The sequence below is a fragment of the Malaya genurostris genome, chromosome 2, assembly GCF_030247185.1.
Source record: "Malaya genurostris strain Urasoe2022 chromosome 2, Malgen_1.1, whole genome shotgun sequence".
In the NCBI taxonomy this organism is placed as follows: domain Eukaryota; kingdom Metazoa; phylum Arthropoda; class Insecta; order Diptera; family Culicidae; genus Malaya; species Malaya genurostris.
The window spans coordinates 350,717,560-350,739,930 of NC_080571.1; the positions used below are offsets into that span (position 1 = coordinate 350,717,560).

Sequence of the window (22,371 nt, forward strand, 5' to 3'; positions counted from 1 at the left end):
TCTTTGCAATTTCAGCCTTCAAACGCTCCAATAACGCTTATAAAATGTAATGTTAATGGTATTTCCTTTCTCAGGACAGTCGATAAATATTACACTACGCACATCCCAAAATACCGAGGCCATAACCTTTGCAGTCGATTGTTGTGCTTTCAGGTGCTCTGGATGAGGTTCACCAGTTGTTGTCCACTCATATTCCGGAGTGAAGTGATGAATCCATGTTTCATCCATTGTTACATATCGACGCGAAAATTCCGGTTTGTTTCTCGTTTTTGGTCAACAGTGACCAAACGCGGCACCCACTTTGAACAGAGCATTCTCATAGTCAAATTTTCATGCAATATAAAGCCAACACGTTTTTTTGATATCTTTACGATGTTAGCTAACTCACGCGACTCTAAAGCTAACTCTATGACCACGTTTGAAATCAGCAAACCAATGTTTTATTGTTGTTTTTGATGGAGCGGAGTCTCCATAATACTTTTCAAACCATTGCTTCGCTAGAACGGTATTTTTTCCATCAAGAAACATTGTTAAATTCAAACACGAAATTGTTTTTTAACCATTGTTCTGAAAATAACAAAAGCAGCGTCACTCTTAGCACAATAATTCGCAAACTAATGAATAGAATAGGACCCCGTTTTTTCGGTCGTTAAACTAGGCGGTGGGGGCCTTGAAAATCAGTTTTCATCTCTCATTTTTTGAGAGATGGGCAGGAATTTCAATGTCTAGCTAAATAGTATTGCTATTGTTAATTTGAATGAAACCCAAATTTTTTTTCGATAACATTTGTAGGATGACAAACAGCCTTTCTTTATCAAATAAACTTTATCGGATAATTTAGCTAATTTTTGATAAATAAAAGAAATTGACCGGAAAGGCATATATTGAGAAAACCGAAACTGACTCAGGGTAGTTTCATCCAACAAACATTTTAGGGATGAAACTGCGTTAGGTTTGGAATAATACGAAAACGACATCAAGCCATTTTGAAGCCATATTCGTGCATTTCTTTCGATTGTTGTCGTATGAAACTTTGAAATCAATCAATTCCATATTCATTAGTGTTTTTCAACTTTTCGTGTTATTTGCTGTCCATGCAGTACGAATCAAATCTCCAAGATTGCCAAGAGCGAGGATTTCAGAAAAGTCTCTTGTTGCCTGTGTTCGAATTTCTAACATGAACGAATATTTAGCAATTAGTTTTAACATTGCAGTGAAATAATCCACCGTTTCGAATTTCTATAAACTTTCAGACATTTGCTTCTGCCTGCGCCTGACGGAGGTTCGCATCCCCAACCATGTGGCCAAGAATAGCACCGTCCAGCTCGAATGTCACTTCGACCTGAACGGCGAGGCGCTCTACTCGGTCAAGTGGTACAAAGACGGCAACGAGTTCTACCGATACGTTCCTAGAGATAGCCCACCAGCTCAGTTCTTCCTCCTGACGGGAGTGTCAGTTGATGTGAGTATCATTCACTCTGCGCTGCTGTGTCATTTCATTCTATATCTCCTTCCCCCCTTGATGTTCCTATGTCATGTCAACACGTTGCTACATCGCTTCTCCTTCAACAGCTACTAAATTCGACTGAAAATCAGATGGTGCTAAACAATGTAACTCTGGCCTCGTCCGGACGGTATCGTTGCGAAGTGTCAGCAGAAGCGCCCTCTTTTCAGACCGTCTCCAGCCACGGCGACATGGTAGTGGTCGGTAAGTGATTGAATAACTTTGCAGCCAGCGGGCTCTGCTTCCGGGTCAGTCAACTGTTTAGCAAGCAATTCCGTTGAAATACCTGGAACAGCTTGATTCAGCTGAAAATATGCTCTAGGACTTGGTCCCCACAACGTGCCAACCAGTGCAGAATCCAGCAAAATTAAACATTGCTGTGCACTGCTAGGGTGATTCGAAAACACCGAATTTTAGTCAGAAAATCAGTTTATGTTTATACTAGTCTTTTCTCTAACGTCTTCCAACGCAGCCTTACCGGACACGGATCCGAAAATCACTGGTGGAAAGCCTCGCTATCAGATCGGTGACATGGTCCGGGTGAACTGCACATCGGGACGGTCGAAGCCAGCGGCCAAACTGACGTGGTTCATCAACGGAGAGGTGGCCGATCCAACCTTCCTGCGCCGCTACGACACTGTGATAACTGGGAGAGAAGGCCTAGAGACTACAATTTTAGGATTAGAATTCCGCGTGCGGTTGCGGCATTTCAAACGCGGTGATATGAAGCTGAAAGTGAGTGCCTATTCCGAAACGAAACCCGTCCATCCTGGGGCCGGGTTTCGGGCATCGTAGTATGTCATGATAATACGTCAAGCTGTGAGTGGTAATGTCGGATTTCTGTTTACTTCACAGTGCGTTGCCACGATAGCTCACGTGTACTGGAAGAGCAACGAAGAAAGCGTGGAAGGTGACAAGCAGCCGAAACCACCGGCGCTCGAGTCGAAAGAGACACTCCATCCCAACGGATCCCGGGCGGATCGGCAAGGTAGGACTGATGTTACGGATTTTTTGTTGGTGTTTGTGCTTCATTTGTTCGTTTCATCACAATGAAACATTTCTTCTGCGGTGGAAGTGGTTTTGTTGTACTTATTAGACAACCCATCGTATTTATGTGAGACGAAACTTTCGAACTCATCATTAAAGAATACCTAATTGCTAGATTTGTGAAGATTTTATACCTATGTTATAAATGTATGTAACTTACTTTCCTATCGCATATAATCACCATATATTCATATAATGAAAAAAAAAATGCAGAAGTTTGAGAGTCCTTGATTTTTATTTAATATTTTACTGAACAAACCTTCAATTCGTTCACTCAAAACTGAAGAAAATCCATATGGAGCTATCATGCGAGTTTAAGCAGTACGTTCCTGATAATGCAGCGAAAATCAGGGTTGCCAAATCCCGGTGTTGCTCTAGACATACGCCCGCTGGGCCGCCGAGAGGGGAGGGGGAAATTGGGGGAATTCCCCCGGGCCACGACTTTTTCAAGGGGCCCAGGAATTCGAATTCAAATTTTTATTTTTTCATTCTTCGTTACAAATCAAAATATCAAAAATCGAAACAAATTTGGCTTGCAAATTATTTTATCAAAATAAAGTATTTAGAAATCTCTTGATTCGATGATATTCCATGCTCACAATGTTTTTTATTTTTCATATTTAGAATTTTCTCTCGGTGGCCCTGTACGCCCGTCATAAGGATCAGGGTCATTTCGCCGAAAGAGTAATTTCGCCGAATAACATCATTCTTTACTTACTATGAAAAGCAGCGAATCTAACATATTCAATAAAAGCTTGCACCAATTTTTTTTGAAATTTTCTTATAAAACATCTAATGGTTCTATAAATTAGTATAAATAAGTTCAGCTGGTTTGGGCTTCTCGAAGTATTATCTGTTCGCAAATCTCAAGTCATCTCTGAGAAATCGATTTAAGTTTCATTTTGAAATTTTAGACCGCTACTTTCGGAAACTAATACCGAAATCTGTATAGCCAAAGTTAGTTTGTATCGCCATAAACTAATATGACTTACAAATTTAGAAGATGTTTACCTTCCCTCGGTCGTAGTCACAAATTTTATTTAAATACTCAATAATGATAATTCCAGCGGAAACGTTTAAAGTGTCTATTAAAAACGCCGCTAAACGCGCACAGTAACATTACCATAATTTTTTTTTTCTAATTCAGGGCCCCTTCCGAAACGAAATCCTGGGTACGGGCCTGATTCGCTGATACAATAGGCCTATGATATGAAAAGTATGAAATATATCTACGACTTTCTACATTGATATTTCTAGCAAATACGAGATCAATACATGTACCTCAAACGTAGTAGCTTGTAAGGGAACAGATTTCATATCCAGCTTCAAATACTTGCTCATCAAATCAATGAATTCAATATTATCTTGTTCTACATCATCTATATTGAAACCCCCACTTGATTCCTTAATCCGCAGAGAAATATGAAATATATCTAGAAAAATACTTTTTAAACAAACGTTGCTTTTTAGTGGTGTTAAGAGATTCTTTCCTTTCACCACATTGAGGTCTGTATTTTTCAGGAGAAATAAAATACAGATTGAACTGTATATGTGACAAGCTTGTTTCGCACGGCATATTTAGAATCGAAACCCATACTAGTATAAAGATGCGTTCTATTTTCGAATTGCGAGAGTGTTGCCCGCCGTAATTAAATGTACAGTGTCAGCCATGTAACTTTTTTTTGAACATGCAATAAAACACAAACTGTTCATCCGATTTCAGAATTTATTTTTTCATATTAAAGTACAATCCTCCCGGTTAATTGTGGAATTTAATTAATTCAAATGGCTGCCTCGGCTGGTTTTGCAGTACGCCATACGGTCCAGTTTTTTAGTACATTTTCGATTGTATGCAGCTTTATTTCAGCTATGGCTGCACGAATGTTGTCCTTCAAGGCTTGAATTGTCTCTGCCTTGTCCACACAACACTTATCTTTGACAGCCACCCAAAGATAATAGTCTAACGGCGTCAAATCACAGCACCGAGGCGGCCAAACGACATCCGAGTTTCGACTGATAATTCAATCTTCGAAGACTGTGCGCAGAAGATCGATCGTAGCGTTGTCTGTGTGGCTCCGGAGCTCCGTCTTGTTGGAACCAAATGGTGTCCAAGTCTTCTTCTTCAAGTAACGGCGGCAGCGGCTCCTGCCTCATTTGTGGAGAAAAATGGCCCAATGATGCCGCCAGACCAAAATCCGCACCAAACCGTCACTCTCTGAGGATGCATCGGCTTATCCATGAACACGTGCGGGTTTTCCGTCCCCCAGATGCGACAATTTTGCTTATTAACATACCCGCCGAGATGAAAATGTGCCTCATCCGAGAAGGCAGAATGGCAAAAATCGGCGTCTTCTTCAAGCTGATCGCAAGCCCAGTTGGCACTATTTTCACGCGTTCCTCAAGCGTATACACAACCATTTTCGTTCAGCGGAAGGATAAAACTAAGTTTCTGTCAAATCAGAAGTGACATTAAGGTAACCACTAGTTCAAAAAATAAAATTAGATGGCGGACCCTGTATTTGTGACGGCGCACGGAAAGACCGAAATCAGCATTTTGGCGAAAAAATTAGTTGATTTTCTGATTTCAGTTATTTATTTTTTGAGATAACTAAAAAAATCTTACTTTTGCTGATTTAGATTTTCTAATTCTAGTTCCCTTAATAATAATAAAATATTTGTTGATATGGCTATTTTTTTAGTTGAATTCACCAATTCAACGTGCTGTCATTTCTTAGCTACGGCACACTTCATATCCATTCAACTAATTTTATAGTTGAATTAAAGAAATAAAACGTTGTTTTCAACCAACATAAATGGTTGAATTGGTTTCTGCAATTCGCAGCTATATGGCGCTCTGTCACCGAAAAAACGTTAGCACCATAATGGCTACTAGCCACTAGATGGCACACTACTACCGACAAAAATTTCAGTCGCGGTTATCTTTTCTATATTGGCAGGTATAAATACGATGTTGTATTGGAGAAAAAGACATAAGCGAAACATAAACTTCTTTTTGAAAATTTTACTTCTAAATCGCTGTTTTCTTCATTCGACTTCGCGAAATCGACTCTCTCACTGAAAACTTTGAGCACTCGGAAAACAAAAATCGAATACAAGTAATACACCGGACGGCGTAGCCCGGAATATTAGAAGATACAAAAAACATCATTTGACGTGTACAATTAGAGTGAAACATTCGAAACTCACTTCACTGTTCCGCGTAAAAACATTATTACCCACAATCGCTTCAAATGCGCACAAATTCTGAATAAATACACTTTCCACTAACAGTTTACGTCATTTTCACATATCGGTTTAGAAATTTATATACGGATATATCGTAACACATGCGAAAAACGTATAAACAATTTGCAAGCAGTTTCAACAAGACTGTTCTTTTTAGCTTTTTAATGGATTGTTTTGCTTTGACACTTCTCATGAGTTTTTGACTAATAAACTTGTTAATAAAACCAATTTCATTTTTGTTTTTTGTGCTGTCCTTCAGTAATGACGGTGATAGATAAATAGAAACAAATTTTCTGATTTTAATCACGAAATTAGTTGTCAATGAGAATTTCGTGTTGGATTGAAATATTGCTGGTTTGTGTCCAGAATAATCGCCAACTAAACACATTCTCTAAAAATAAGAGTTTTTTTAGCAAAGTAAATTCTCAATTTTAACTAATTTTATAGTTATTTTGGAAATTTTGTTGTTAAAATCAACTAATTCAAAAACAGTAATACGAATTAGGCGCAGAGCTAATTTCGGTCGTTCCGTGCGCAAATTTTTCAACGCCTATTTCGATGAATCTGATGCTTTTGGTAGGAAAAATTCAATTAATTCCTAGTTATGATCAGTGAGACTGAAAAGTGCTTTGATTTATCACGACTAACAGGCAGACCTTATGCACGCGCGCTGTTTATTTTGCGCTGAGACAAAATTGTTCTCATTATCATAAGACCACCACGCGCAGGCGACGTTCCTTTGCTGCTCTCATGAAAACTCTCTCGCACATTTCCGTAGCGCAGCAGAAGCTAGGCTAGAGTGCGCTTCTTTATACAATCTCGTCGCATTTAGCCAAGAGCGAGGCTCATGTGCTCCGATCTCATGAGACAGCGCGGCGCGCCGGTTTCATGTGATTTCTGTGTGATTTGTGCGCTTCGCTTTGCTTTGCTGGTGTATGTACGCATCAGCGTTCGCTTCATGAAGCATTATTCTCGTTCTCTCTCATCCTTATTGTTTCTGCTGGCCAATGCAAGCAATGCAAACGCATACCCGCTGCTAGTTCTTCCAGCATAAGAGCCTCGGTTGGGCATCGGCGGCTCAGTGATATCGTAGAGCTCCTTCCTGCACCGACGTTGGTTTTAGGAGACTTTAACTCGCACGGTACGGGATGGGGCTGTCTTCACGATGATAACAGATCAACTATGATCCATGATATTTGCGACAACTTCAATATGACACTCTTGAATACGGGAGAAATGACACGGATTCCTGCACCACCAGCAAGACCAAGTGCGCTGGATTTATCCCTCTGCTCGACATCGCTACGGTTAGATTGCAAGTGGAAGGTGATCCCTGATCCCCACGGTAGCGATCATCTACCTATCGTAATCTCAATCACCTGCGGATTAAGACCATCGGAGACAATCAATGTTTCGTATGACCTCACACGAAATATTGATTGGAAAGACTACGCAAATTCGATATCTGAGAAACTCAAAACAACACAAGAACTTCCTCCGGAGGAAGAGTACACGTTTATGGCTGGCTTGATTCTCGATACTGCGATTCAAGCTCAGACGAAACGTGTACCTGGCGCGAAAACTAACATCCGTCCTCCCAATCCGTGGTGGGACAAAGAGTGCTCATCACTGAACGCTGATAGAGCCTCCGCGTTCAAACAGTTTAGAGCCAATGGAACACCTGATAATTATCGTAATTACGCAACGTTAGACACGCAAATGAAGAACTTAATTAAAGCAAAAAAACGCGGTTACTGGCGCCGGTTTGTCGACGGATTAACAAAAGAAACATCGATGAGCACTCTTTGGAACACAGCCCGACGAATGCGCAACAAAAACACCACAAACGAAAGCGAGGAATATTCTAACCGCTGGATATTCGATTTCGCTAAAAAAGTATGCCCAGACTCTGCTCCGGACCAGAGGATCTCCCGCGCCGCGACGTCAAATGCAAACGAAATACCGTTTTCGATGGTAGAGTTCTCACTTGCGCTCTTATCGTGTAACAATAAATCTCCGGGGTTAGACAAAATCAAATTCAACTTGTTGAAAAATTTACCTGACTCTGCCAAAAGGCGCTTATTGAATTTATTCAATAGGCTTCTTGAGGATAATATTGTCCCACATGACTGGAGACAAGTAAGAGTTATTGCCATTCAAAAACCAGGGAAACCAGCCTCCGATCACAATTCGTATCGGCCGATTGCTATGCTTTCCTGTATCCGGAAATTGTTCGAAAAAATGATTCTGTTTCGTCTAGACAATTGGGTCGAGACTAATGGCTTACTTTCAGATACACAATTTGGTTTCCGCAGAGGAAAAGGAACGAACGATTGTCTTGCGTTGCTCTCAACAGAAATTCAAATGGCATTTGCTCGTAAGGAACAAATGGCATCAGTTTTCCTAGACATCAAGGGGGCTTTTGACTCAGTTTCCATAAATATCCTATCTGAGAAGTTGCATCAGCATGGTCTTTCACCAATTTTGAATAACTTCTTGTACAATCTATTGTCCGAGAAATACATGTATTTCGCGCATGGTGATTTGTCGACAATACGATTCAGTTACATGGGTCTTCCTCAGGGCTCATGCTTAAGCCCCCTTTTATACAATTTTTACGTAAACGACATCGATAAATGTATCAATACATCTTGCACGCTAAGACAACTTGCCGACGACAGCGTTGTGTCTATTATAGGACCCAAAGCTGGCGATCTGCAAGGGCCGTTACAAGATACTCTTGCCAACTTATCCATATGGGCTCTTCAAATGGGTATTGAGTTCTCTACGGAGAAAACTGAGTTGGTTGTATTTTCAAGGAAGCGAGAACCAGCACAACTACAGCTTCAACTAGGGGGTGAAAACATAGCTCAGGTCTTCACATTCAAATATCTCGGGGTCTGGCTCGACTCCAAAGGCACCTGGGGATGTCACATTAGGTATCTGAAACAAAAATGCCAGCAGAGAATCAATTTTCTTCGCACAATAACCGGAACTTGGTGGGGTGCCCACCCAGGAGACTTGATCAGGCTTTACCAAACAACGATATTGTCCGTAATGGAATATGGATGCTTCTGCTTCCGATCCGCCGCGAACACCCATTTCATTAAACTGGAAAGAATTCAGTATCGTTGTTTGCGTATTGCCCTAGGTTGCATGCAATCGACTCATACGATGAGTCTCGAAGTGCTCGCGGGCGTCTTACCGTTGAAAAATCGATTCTGGGATCTCTCATACCGATTGCTTATCCGATGCGATATCTTGAATCCGATGGTGATTGAAAACTTCGAAAGGTTAGTTGAGCTTAATTCTCAAACCCGTTTTATGTCCTTGTATTTTGATTACATGGCTCAGAATATTAATCCTTCTTCGTTTGTTTCCAACCGTGCTCATTTCCTGGATACTTCTGATTCTACTGTGTTTTTTGACACATCCATGAGAGAAGAGATTCGTGGAATTCCGGATCACATACGCCCTCAAGTGGCCCCTAATATTTTTTATAATAAACTAAGAACAGTCAACTGTGAAAAAGTGTTTTACACTGACGGATCAAACATCAACGAGGCCACAGGCTTCGGTATCTTCAATCAGAACATCACCGCTTCGTACAAACTCAGTGATCCGGCTTCAGTTTACGTCGCAGAATTAGCTGCTATTCAGTACACCCTCGAGATCATTGAAACCTTGCCCAAAGACCATTACTTCATTGTCACGGACAGTCTAAGCTCAATAGAAGCTCTCCGGGCAATGAAGCCAGGAAAGTATCCCCCATATTTCCTGGGGAAAATACGGGAACATTTGAGAACTTTATCTGAACGGTCTTATTCAATATCGTTAGTCTGGGTCCCTTCGCATTGTTCCATTCCGGGCAATGAAAAGGCAGACTCATTGGCTAAGGTGGGTGCATTAGAAGGTGATATTTATGAAAGACCAATCTGCTTCAATGAATTTTTCAGTATTTCTCGTCAGAAAACTCTCGAAAGTTGGCAAACTTCATGGACGAATGACGAACTGGGACGATGGCTACACGCCATTATCCCTAAGGTATCGACGAAACCTTGGTTCAAGGGGATGAATGTGAGTCGCGATTTCATTCGTGTTATGTCGCGGCTCATGTCAAATCATTATACATTCAACGCACATCTCCGGCGTATTGGGCTCGTGGAGAGCAATCTCTGCACCTGTGGCGACGGTTACCAGGACATCGAGCATGTCGTGTGGTCGTGCGTAGAGTATCGTGACGCCAGGTCGAAGCTACTGGAATCCCTTAGGGCCCGAGGTAGACCGCCTGAGGTTCCGGTTCGGGATGTGTTGGCGAGTCGGGATAGTTCATACATGCTTCTCATATACCAATTCCTTAAACACATTCGTATACAAGTGTAATCTATTATATCTTGCAGAGAAAGTTCCTCCCATTCCTCGACGATATTTTAACTATGGCTAAGAATAATCTCCAACTGCAGGTTCGACACTAACATCCGCCCGATTCTATCGACCCCTCGTCCTGTCCACCATCTTCATTGGAACTAACTAGATCTTTTTGTTGTCACTAACTTTTCTGTTCTCCCTTTCCCCGTCTCTTCACCATCTCGTTGTCAACTAATTAGATCTCTGTCGTTTTCTAGGCATTTCGTTCCCATATCCCCTTTTTACCCCGTTTTTCTACAATATTTACTAGTCTATGTCTCTTTTATTCTCTTCCGTAACATAACAATCAACCCCAATGGAAGACCGCTCCAATCGATGACCAGCATGCGGGCCACCCGCCGGGTCTTCGTAGCCTGGGGGTGTTTTCCGCGGACCCATACGGACCAAAGGATGCGGCCAGCATGAATATTTACCAACGTCATCTGGAAGACACACGCTATACTCAGTTCATCAACCACTGCGGATTGCCAGCTGTAGGCTGGATTCTCGAGAATAGACAATTTCAACACCAATATTACAGTTTTATGTTAGTCGTTAACTAAAATTAGAAAAAACCGGCATCTTAGAGCTTAAGCAGTGTGCCAAAAAAATTATATTATATTGTTGAAAAAAAAAAAAAGTTCTTCCAGCATGGAAACTTCTGGTCGTACTGAATTTCATGCGGACAAGCAATGCTGTTTAAGAAATAAGAAAACGGTAGAATGAAATTATTGTACTTCTCGTACGTATTTCATGCTCTATTCAGTTAAAAGCTTACGATAGCGTGAAGTGTGTCAATATCGAAATTATGATAATTGAAAGACTTAAAGGATATATTTCAACGTGTTTTATATTCTTAACAGCTTTTGACATCAAGAAATTACCAGCAATCGGGGCTGGGAAAAACACCAAAAATCAAAAATCATTGTTGATTTAGACTCAATGTCGATCTTAAGACTGATCGCGTACATAAATCAATACTGATTACATCACAAGTGATTTTATCCAAACAAAAATTTATCGTGTAATCACAACTCATATTCAAGTGATTTTAATTTTTGTATGACCATGATCATGTCAAGTCGAGATCAGTAAATATCTAAATTCTAAAAAATCACTATTGATTCGATCGGAAATGATTGATGTAGAGAATCGTTTCTGATGTGATCAGCAAAAGAGTACAGTAGGGCTACTAGTGAAATTAATAAATTTTGCATATTATGAGTATTGAAAGATGATGTCTTCAAACGGTTGAATAAAAGTATATTTTTTGTCAATTTATATGAGCTTGTGTGCACCAATCGCTAGAAATTGAGAAAATTCATAGCTACTTTAATGAAAATATGACAGAAAGAAGGAAAGATTTTCAATGAGTTTATTTGGTCAGCTGCATCGGAATTTCAGCAGCAAATAATATAGCCTATATGTTGGCTGTGGTCATTCAAACGCTGCGCCGGCAATATGTTTGAAACATGCGCTCTTTTCACTTTTTTAGATTAAATTTATGTCTAATAGCATTAATGAAAATAGTGCATCAACATCATCAGCATCATCAGCTAGCTGGAAGTAAACAAACTCTTTGGTGCCTATAATATGAATACTAGTGTGATTTTCTTTCATAGTGCTCAAAGGTGATCAAATCATCCAATGATTGATCTTACATATATCACGAATCATTTTAGCTCAAAACTACCGATTTTATGTGACAAAAGATCAGTACCGATTTTATTCGATGTGATTTAAAGATTACTGATTAAATGATCTTAAATTTAAATTTAATTCAAAATTATTAAATAGTCTTCAATATCCTACAATTCAGCCGAACATCCTAGCGTTTTCCATCTCATTTTTTCTCTAATCACTAATTTACATAAGGTATTGAACACCATGTTAATGATTGATAAATAAAACACAACAAAGTTGGTGCAAAGATGGCAGAAGTAAAAAACATATATAACAATTTTAATTTAATTTTAACAAATGTTGAAAAGTTGTTATCTCTCCGGATTATTTGTAAACTGAGTGCTGGCAACTAAGCTCAACTTTTACAAAAAAAAGGTTAGATTCTTAAAAAGTCCCTCTGTAAAGTTTTTCAAAATTGTTTGCGTGCTCAAACATGAAAATTTTGAAAATATGGCCTTGAAATGTGTTGGTTATTCTGATCAATTTAAATCTACTTTTAATCACGTACAAAGCAATGAATACCTTGAAATATAAACTAAATTCCATTCAATTGAATTTCACTATTTCGGTAATCGATTTCCGAATCCGGACGTTTCCCAAGTAGCATGTTAAGTTGCTGTCCTGTATATTTCTACTGATTGTACAATTTATCAAGTTAGTTTACATCACTATTCTAGTAACTGTTGTGTTATGGAAAAAGCGCAATTTTTCTGTGCTGTGCAACATACCAAGTGCAAGTTCATCCGTTATTACGAACATTTATTCACAACGATTGTGCAACTGATACAAAAATTCCTGCGTCGATCCCATCACAAAGGCAGTAATAAAATCAGCGAAAAAATAATTGTGAAACTCGTGAGAACTACTACGTAATGTAAACAAGAAATGAAATGACGTTTACTAAAACATGCAAACTTAATTTCTTATAAATAAGTTTCACATTTGATTTTCAATACAACTGCTCTCAACACAAACACATGGATCTTGTAAAATAATCTGCACATGAAAAATGATAATGCACATATTGTAGAATTAATCTTTTGTGTTTTTGTAAATAAAAAAATCGACAACGAACTGCATTTTTATGGTGAAATATGTATTCGTACGCTCGAAATTTTCAAGCGCCTTTAAATTAACGTGTTTTGATGATTATACCCAAATTTCTGTGAAAATAACAGTCTATTATTTTTAATGAGAATCATCGGAATGGTGTTTAAAATACGTGTATTCAAACATTCTTCAAAATTCCCAGACGATTATGATCAAACTAATGTGTAATTAAATCTGAAAACTCTCGAATTTAATCTTGAATATTTTCCAATATGGCATCGATTGTAACAGTGAGTTGAATAGAAAATGGTTCACCCAACGTAATGATATATATTATCAGGAAAAATTAACATGTTAATATCTTGGAAAGAAATTCTCTACGTTTTGTTTTTTATCAGTTTTAATCTTCTAGTTAAATTAATACAATACAGTATAGTCTAACAGAAATAGAGGACCCGACTTTTGTGATACGCACTGTAGGTATTATTTTGGCAAGTCCGTGTGCTGGAGTTGCAAAAACAAGTTGCACAAGCGGTAATATATAACAATGCACAGTGGTCCAGGAAGCAAAATTAGCAGGAAACAATTGTTTAGGCTTTTATTGTTGGGCTTAGAAATTTGAAGTCTGCGGCACATTAGTTGCAATTAATAAACTGCGTTTTTCGGCCATAGTGGTTTTAGGATGGTCCTAAAGCAAACTATGAATTAAAAAATTATTTCAAAATCTGGATGAGATAGAACAATGCATCCTTCCACAATAATTTACAATAATCAATTTAAAGCAACTTTGTCGAAGATATTGGTTGTGTATCTTTAACCGTTTTTACATTAGAACGGTTTACATATCCTAAGTTAGGGTGCTTCTTGAAAAACAGTTTTTATTTAATAACATTTTCATTTGAATTTTCTCAATAAAGTAATGTTCTAAGAAATACAAGAGCCTAGAAAGGCGCAACTTTTGGTGGAAGAAGATTTTAATCCGAAATTAACTTTTCGTTCAATATCTTTGAAAAGTGATATCAGGTCTGCTTATTTTTTTTCGCGAGATGAAAACCGAATACAAATTATCTGATTGATTTTTTTTCCATTGCGTATATAACACTGTATTCCTGCAACTTTTATGATAATAATCTCACTGATCTAAAAATTCATGAGGCAGCCAAAACAATGCGGACTCTGCAGAAATATATTTTTTACAGCAAGGCTATCAATTCGACTTAGCACTTTTTGCCTTGCAGAGAGCATAAATCATTTCACCAATTTTTCTTGTACAAGAGATTTATATCAATTTCGACGTATATTGTGTCCGGTACAATTATGACAGCCATTTGGAAAGTTTTTGATAAGTTGCACAATTGTTATAGTTACTCCCGTTTTACATGACGATGTGAAATTTTTTGTAGAGCTTCTAGTGAAACATTAACAAGTTGGTGATTTACTGCACAATTGTTTTAGATGTACTTAAAGTTGTTTTACAGTGATTTTTTCGGTAGTATTGTGAAATTTAACAGTGATAAGTTGTACAACAAATTTTAATATATATTTCTAAACATATCTAACATAAATAACATTTCTAAATCAAATGTAAAACATCTTGAAAATTCAATAAGTTACATTTGCTACTTGGGTTTAGAAGTAGTAGGTTTACAGTTTATTGAAATTCTTATTTGTTTGTGCGATGGAAGACATGGTTGATTTAAAAAACAAGCCGGAACACCATACATGCAGGGAACAAATCACGCTCAACAATTTTCGAAAATATTCATGCTTCAAACCATATGAAACTGAAAATGACAAGTATTGCAAAGCGATCTCGAAATAATGTTACCGTGCATATGTGAACTTTTGACTATGTTGTATGATTTCAACGATATTTTCTACAATATATGAAGTTAAAAAATAACTAAACCAACTCGCATTCATTGTGACCAACGAGCTAGATTCTATTCGAGTCCAGATTTATAAAATAAGCTCAGCCTGCAAATCGCGCTAGTTGTGCGAAAAGTAAGAAGCAAAATTGGTGCGAACAGTTGCTTCTACCGAGGTGCGTTACACACAAACAGCGCTCGTAAATAATCTCGTGCGCTGTCTCATAAGACTAAAGCTCACGAGCCGCGCGCACAAGAAAATGCGATGCTCTAAAATTTCAAACAGCACATCTAGTTTCTATGCGCTCGCTACGCGTCTCGTAATCACTTTTGGTTTTCTCTGTGAGTCGGCTCTCATACTCAACGGAAAGATATGCGACACACACAATTTCGGTGTGCTCTCTCCGTCGCATTTGTGCACGCATGAGAATTCGGAAGGCCTTACCAATACAGTTAAAGATATTCTGTTCTCTTCCTCTGAACGCGTTTTGACTGGATTGTGCTGACATGGGTCAAATCAGAGAAGTTTTTCAATAGTGTTCTATCAGTCACGTACCCAGAGGGGGGGCCCGAGGGGCCCGGGCCCCTCCCGAAATCAAAAACAGATATATAATTATTTAGAAGGTCTAAGACATGTGTTGCAGAAATAACAAGACAGTGAACGTAGAGAAATGTAAAACAATAACAGTTTCAGTGGAAAAGTTTAAAGTGTCTGTTAAAAACACCCGTAAAAGGCACACCGAGAATTAGGTACATAAACAATCTTCGGTAACATTATTTTTTATCTTTGGGCCCCTCCCGAAACAAAATCCTGGGTACGGGCCTGTGTTCTATTGTAATACTTCAACCTTTTTGCAATACACGTTCAAGTTGAAAAATTTCGAATCTATTGGTAGCTAGATTATATAAATCCTGTTACAGATCACTGAGCTATGAGCTTCCAAATACAAGACAGGCAAACACGCGTCTCTTTGATACTTTGATACTGGTTTAGTTCAGTTGATACGTTAGATACAACAAGAGATATTCACATTCAAAAACTTATCACTCTCTCAAAGGGTAAATTTTGAAAAAGCGCCCCAAAGTAAAGTAAGTCGTATTCACGACAATATAACATGCCAGGACTTTGATTCAATTCAAGATGTATTTTTTATCCATTTAATTGTACATTAATGATCATTTTGAAACTAATTACATTTACTTAATTAGGATGCATGAAGAAACCACGAACTGTAGAGTTTACTGCAGCCATTGGGATCTATGCAGACTTCTCTGCAAACGGTTTGGGTACTTTTCTTCAAGATTTTCAAACAAATTTCTACAGTTGTAGTTCGATGTGTTTGCGATTTCAAATCATCTTTGGCGTAGTGACAAGATGCCAAAATAGGCCAGACAAGGGAGGGAGCGTCATGGCTGCGTAGAAACGGAAACAATCGTTTCTTTAGTTATTTTGCATGATATATTTCGTTGTTTATAGTTCCGGTAGTGATGAAGCTTTATCTTCCTCGACCACAGCTTCCAGCGACCATATTACCTGCCGAACCAAATATTTTACACTGATCCCTTGACCTCAAAGTCAAAAAATTTTGCATCCCTCTGAATTTTGGATCCGACCACGATTGCACTAATCGCATGGAGATGTCTTTTCAAATTTCCACGATTGGCAGAGTAGTTCTGTCGAACAAAAAAGGCGGGTGGGTAATGTCAGAAACATAATTGGATGTCGTGAACACGAAAAGAACTGATATGTTCCTTAACACTTCCGAATATCAATTAGTTGATCAATTGTATGAATTATGCAAGCATTCCCCTTTTTCACATTTTTCGCAAAAACAAAGAAGGCTTCACTTAATCTCGATTACTGTGAATTTCACACAGCGAAAAGTGCCCAAATCTAATCAAACTGTTCTAGATTTGCACTAAACTGAGGATATTTACCTTCGATTTGCGAACAACAAAACCAAATAGTTCTTTAGAAAACTTTTAGAGCCTTTAGAACAGCTGATTTTGTGTGATGCTCTCCACCGTTGTTTTGTCGCCAATGCAAATGACTCGCAGCTGTGACGTAATCGCTCTTGTCGGAAGCGAAACTAGCCTTGCAAACGATACAAAATACATCTGCTCGCAGTGGCGATAGAACCCAAACTGCTCCAATTTTTGTTAAGAGGTTTCTTTATACGTGATTTCGTCTGTAGCTTTTTCACTAATGGGCGGTCCTAACGGCTATAAAAATAGCAGCATGTAGAATTTTAATTTCGATTGTTTCATTTCGGATTTGCATTTCATTGAAAGAAACTATCAGGATGCTGTATGGGATTCATTCCTGTCTTTCAGAAGGACCAATTATCCTCTTTGATACTCGTTTATACCAAACATTTCAGAAAAGTTTAATTTTGAATTATTTGAGATTATGTCACACAACTGAATATTTTATCATAAAATTGTGATCATATTTCCGATGGCATGTAGCAAAAATTATGTTGATTTGTTAGATACAACAAGAGATATTCACGATCAAAAACTTATCACTCTCTCAGAGGGTAAATTTTGAAAAGGCACCCCATAGTAAAGTAAGTAGTATTCACGACAAAATTATACATTAAAACTAAGTTGATTATGTCTACAATACCCATCGAAAAGTAAATAAATAACTGCCTCTAAGCAAGCAGCAAATATAAAAACAGACATCTGACTGGACAATTCATGTGGCACAGTCACATAACCGAAGCCGCATGAATCGGCAGCTGAGCTGGCCGCCGACTCGCCATCGAAAGCGGTGGCCTCTCGCATACAAACCTCGTTTGTTCAGCGCTTGTTCAATCAAAACTTACTCAAAACTAGGTTTTTTGCTTTAGTAAGGTCCGAATAATAATATAAACAATTTTTCTTGGGAACTCATTACTGAGTATCAAGAATCAATCTGTATTGAAGAGAGTAGTCCTCCTGAATTAAACGTGGATGAATGAATAATTTAATATACAGTACATTTTAATGGGAAAAACAGTACGCAGTATTTGGGTCATAAATACAGCACAATACTTTAAAATACAGTACGGATACGAGCGTTCGTTATGGCATGAAGTTATCATTAACTTAACTTTCAATCAGTACCCAACAAGCAGCAGATTGGGAATCGCTCGATGATTAGATGGGATTGCTCAAAGAATAAAATGTTCTTATCAGAGACAAGACTCGAATTTGTATACTGTACCCAATCACTGGAACTGTTCTACCACTTTGAGTATTTGAGGATGCGATTTGACACATTTTAGAAAAAGGACCCATAAGCTGCACGCAACATTTGATATATTTTCTTTTCAATTGTTCAATTCTCAAAGATTTCCTGTTCATATGTTCCAATCATACGAATTTCTAGGACACGGTTTGTTGAATCCAACAGACTATTGTTTACTATGAACCGAGCGTCTTTTCGCTTTGCCTTAAATTGTTGTTACGACGAAACTCTTCTTACAGTGTTTCATGAAGGTAATGAATTCTGCTCCAAAAAAAACTGATTATAGGTGGCTTTTTTAACCGATATAAAACTGCCTTTATTTGTTTTTACTTTTGCAGTTAAATCCCTCTTGTAGTTAACACATATATGAAAACTACAGTGTGATCAAATATCGACAAAATTTTTAATCTTTGGGCTTCTCAGTAAAGATAGAGCACTTTGGAGCAAAAACAGTTTTGCAAATTAAATTACCTTCACGTCGGCTTAGCTGTTCATGTTGAACCGTTTGGTGGCGTTAGTAGATCTACTTAAACTTGTCATGAACTGATGAGTCAAAAACAAAATGTAAAAACAAGAAATAGTTACAGGGTGGCAAGTGACCGGGAAAATCGGGAAAACCTGGAAAAAGTCGGGAATTTGGTTTCACCGGGAAAAACCAGGAAAAAGTCGGGAAATTTAGTGAACAACTGGGAAAAATATTACTAGCTCACATATGAGTTATATCTGTTGGCATAATGATTTTTTTTTCAACAAGTGAAAAGTAGGAGACAACACCCAATTTTGCGTTTGAGCGTGATGTTCAGTAAAAATGTTGAAACAACTTATTGTCTCATACTTGTGCTATGCTGAACATTCCATTGGAAATTGGACCAACACCCCATGTCTCGTCCAACGATTTTTAAAGGTTCAACATCAGTTTTAAATCAATTAGGAAACATCAGAGCTTTCTTAGTTGTTAACACAATGAATGCGCATTTTAAAAAATAAGGATAATTTGGATGCTTCTGTTGGATTTTTATTACGTTTTGGAATACGTGTTCAACACACTTGCAAAATGTAATGTCATCTTGAAACAATACTTGTCTTATGCTAATATTTCTGTGAGATGTCAATAGGACTTACAAAATTGGATGAGTTGTCGGCTCACCGTTTGCAGGGAGTATTTGGTTTCCTTGATTTGAGAGCTGAAAATGGTTGCTGAGGAACAGTATAGAAGCTGAGAAAGATTCAGAATATGGATTGATTTGTTCAGTGAATGTTTAATTTCCTTTTAAAGGTCCTCAACTATTGCATAGTATAGGATTACAAGAACGCTGATATTGATGTAGTGAAGATGAATGGAATTTAGTTTGAGCTTTTGGAACTTCAAAAATGTAATAATTTCAATTATTTATGGCTGTATCGATATTTCTCAAAACAATTACAGGGTTTCCATTCCTTTCGATATGAGATCTGTATTCTAGCCGATTAGTTCTGAGGTGGTAGAATATATAACTAGTTGAACTAATCATTTCCCAATTGGAAACCTTGATTGTTATTGGTAGATGATCTGAATCAAAGTCACCATCACGTCGGGGTCACCAGTGAATTAGCTAGATTTATTTCAATTTATATTTTCGCGAATAACTTTTGGGATACAGGAGAGCTTTCGGAGCATACCTTTTCCATTTCCATTCTTATTTTCATATAAAAACCTTAGTTAGAATAGTAATACGTCACGGATTTCGGTGACAAATACTCTTTGCTTCGTGAGAAGACAGGAGAAACAAAATATGTAAGCATAATGGCATAAAATGAAGACTATATTTCAAATAAATCGTTATTAAAGCTTTAAGCTGCCGCTAATGAAAGAAACCTGTTTTAATCCTCCTAGTGGTGCAATGATGCCTTTCTCATATCAATTATTCTATCATATATAATACTGTGATAATCTGTGATGATTCTATCATATATAATACTGCTAAGAAATAACCGGAATCGCTTTGTTTGGTCGTTTACTAATAATGACTACCGATTTAAGCAGTGTTGATGTCGTTTTTATTTTTTTTAAGTCATTTGTTTCGCCCTTTAAGTGATGGTGTAAAATTTTCAACACACTTTACCCTATAATTCTGAAATCGGAGGTCGAATCCAAAAAAAAATCAGGAATTTGGTGCGTGAATACAAGACCTTCCATTTGAATCGGAGTTTGTGAAAATCGGTTCATCCACTTTTAAAAAATTGGAGTGATTTCCGGTTTGGAGTACGCAATCACTTTTTTTCATACTTCCGGAAACTGAAACGAAGATCTGGTTTACCCAAAACCAATGTATTTGGTCACAAACTAACTAAATCTGTCCACTTCATGAATTATACGGCTATTTGAATGCATTATTTGATGGGATTTGTCCGTGTTATGTATAAGAACACGCTCCAGAAAATAAATTTTTTATACCTACCAGTTTGTAATTCCGGAACCGGAAGTCGTATACGGATGAAATTTGGTAGGATTATATGGAGTTATAAGACCTTTCATTTGAACCTACGCTAGTGCAAATTGAATGAGCGGTCTCTGAAAATATCGATGAAACGTTTTTAGTTTATTTTACACATTTTATCCCGTTACTCCCGAACCGGAAGTCCGATCCGAGTAAAAGAGAGAGAGAGAGAGATTTGCTCAATTCGTCGAGCTGAGTCGAATGGCATATGGCATATTTAACTGAGCCTCTGTTAAAAAGTCGGTTTTCACAGTGATTGCATAACCTTTCTATATGAGAGGCAAGAAGGGCTGCTATAAGGATCAGAGCTAATAAAAGTCATTTTCATTGACTAAAAAACAGACGAAAATGACAAGAAATTACTGTCACTCTCAGTTTCGCTTGTAAACTATGAGAACGAAATCCATGTGCAGTCAATGACATAAGCGGGACAGAAGTTTCAAAATTGTGTTCTTTCTATCATTTGCCCTTTCAGTCATTTGCAGTTTTCAGTGAAAATCCCATCGTATTCAGTGTCGATATTCAACCGAAGCTTTGAGAATCGAAAATAACAGAAAAAGGTTTCACAATGACTTTTACCTGTTGGTGCTCGAGTTTGAGGTAGTTTTTGTTTCCAAAGAGGTTCTGGGATGTAATTACTTCGATTTGCCATATTTTAGTTACTTTTTATAGCCAAGCGGAATGGTTTCTTTCTGCTGAAATGGTTTCTTTCATTGAGAATGCGTGACAATTTTAAGCTCTGATAAGGATTGTTTTTCCGAAAATCCGAACAAATACAAATGTTACATTGATTTGCTAGAATCGGATCCATTGTGGAAAGATTATTCGTAGAAAATGAATTAGTTGAACTATTGGAAATAAAACTGGCTCAAACCAGGAAAGTTCATCATGAAGAACTCGTACTTTCTGATTACTCCATGAGCATTTAGAATCTTGTTAGGAAAAAATAGATCGATATCTTGTGCGTTTTCACAGCTATCATTTGATTTATTTGCTCATCAACGCATTGAAATCGTGAACATGCTGCATTCCAAAAATGGGATGATATGACTGATGTACCTTAGGTATATGTACATCTAATGAATTCAAATTGAATTTAATTACATGTAAATTTAAATTTTTTGGTCTAATAGGACATTGTTGATAATTGGTTTTATGGTTTCCAATACTAATCACAAGCCACATCGTAGCTTTTTCGGTAATTAGACCCCTAGTTAGTGTGAATAATGTGGTGTGATCAATACTCAAGTCTCCAGTTTCAGGTTTAATGATTTTTTAAGGTATAATGGAGATAGTCGAAAAAGTAATTTTCTACACTATTTTTTGTTTAAATTATCAGTTCTACGTCTGTTAAATTTTCCATCAATTTTATCTGAAAATCAAAAGAAATCCATTTAGATATTTCAAATCGTTGCTGTAACTTTCTGATCGGGATCTTCTATAGTTCCTATCAGTCACTATGTAACAAACAACGAAAAAAATTCCTTCGCCCTTGACCGACACAGAAAAATTTTTCATCGATTCCATCATCCATAACAAAACAAAAACTGTTGTTCCGATGCTGCTGCATCAGTGACGAATCTTGCATTCAAAGCCTAAACCTTTTGACAGTTGTGGAAAAGAAATGTACGATCGAAGCGAATGCGGCGATCAGTAGGCTGTGAAATTTCTATTCCGTTCCAACCAGTTCCAACGCTTGTTCCAAGCTTCGAATATTTCTCCCTGCAACGCTGCAATAAAGTACACTCTAATCCAGACGCCAAATGACTGTCAGCCCCTGGCGACGAGGCAGTTAGCTAGCGGCCACATGGATTACAGTTGACCTTTCCGGTTTCCGGATGCTGTCGTAGTCTC

The 22,371-nt window shown here is 37.8% G+C and overlaps 1 protein-coding gene across 1 annotated transcript in view; it reads left to right on the forward strand.

Moving 5' to 3' along the window:
* LOC131432117 (uncharacterized) overlaps positions 1–22,371 on the forward strand; it is a 40,439-nt gene that overhangs the window by 16,109 nt on the left and 1,959 nt on the right. Inside the window, exons 2-5 of the mRNA XM_058598208.1 lie at positions 1,254–1,462; positions 1,573–1,708; positions 1,977–2,239; positions 2,360–2,492. Of these exons, the coding sequence (XP_058454191.1) occupies positions 1,254–1,462; positions 1,573–1,708; positions 1,977–2,239; positions 2,360–2,492 (741 nt within the window). The remainder of the gene's footprint in view (positions 1–1,253; positions 1,463–1,572; positions 1,709–1,976; positions 2,240–2,359; positions 2,493–22,371) is intronic.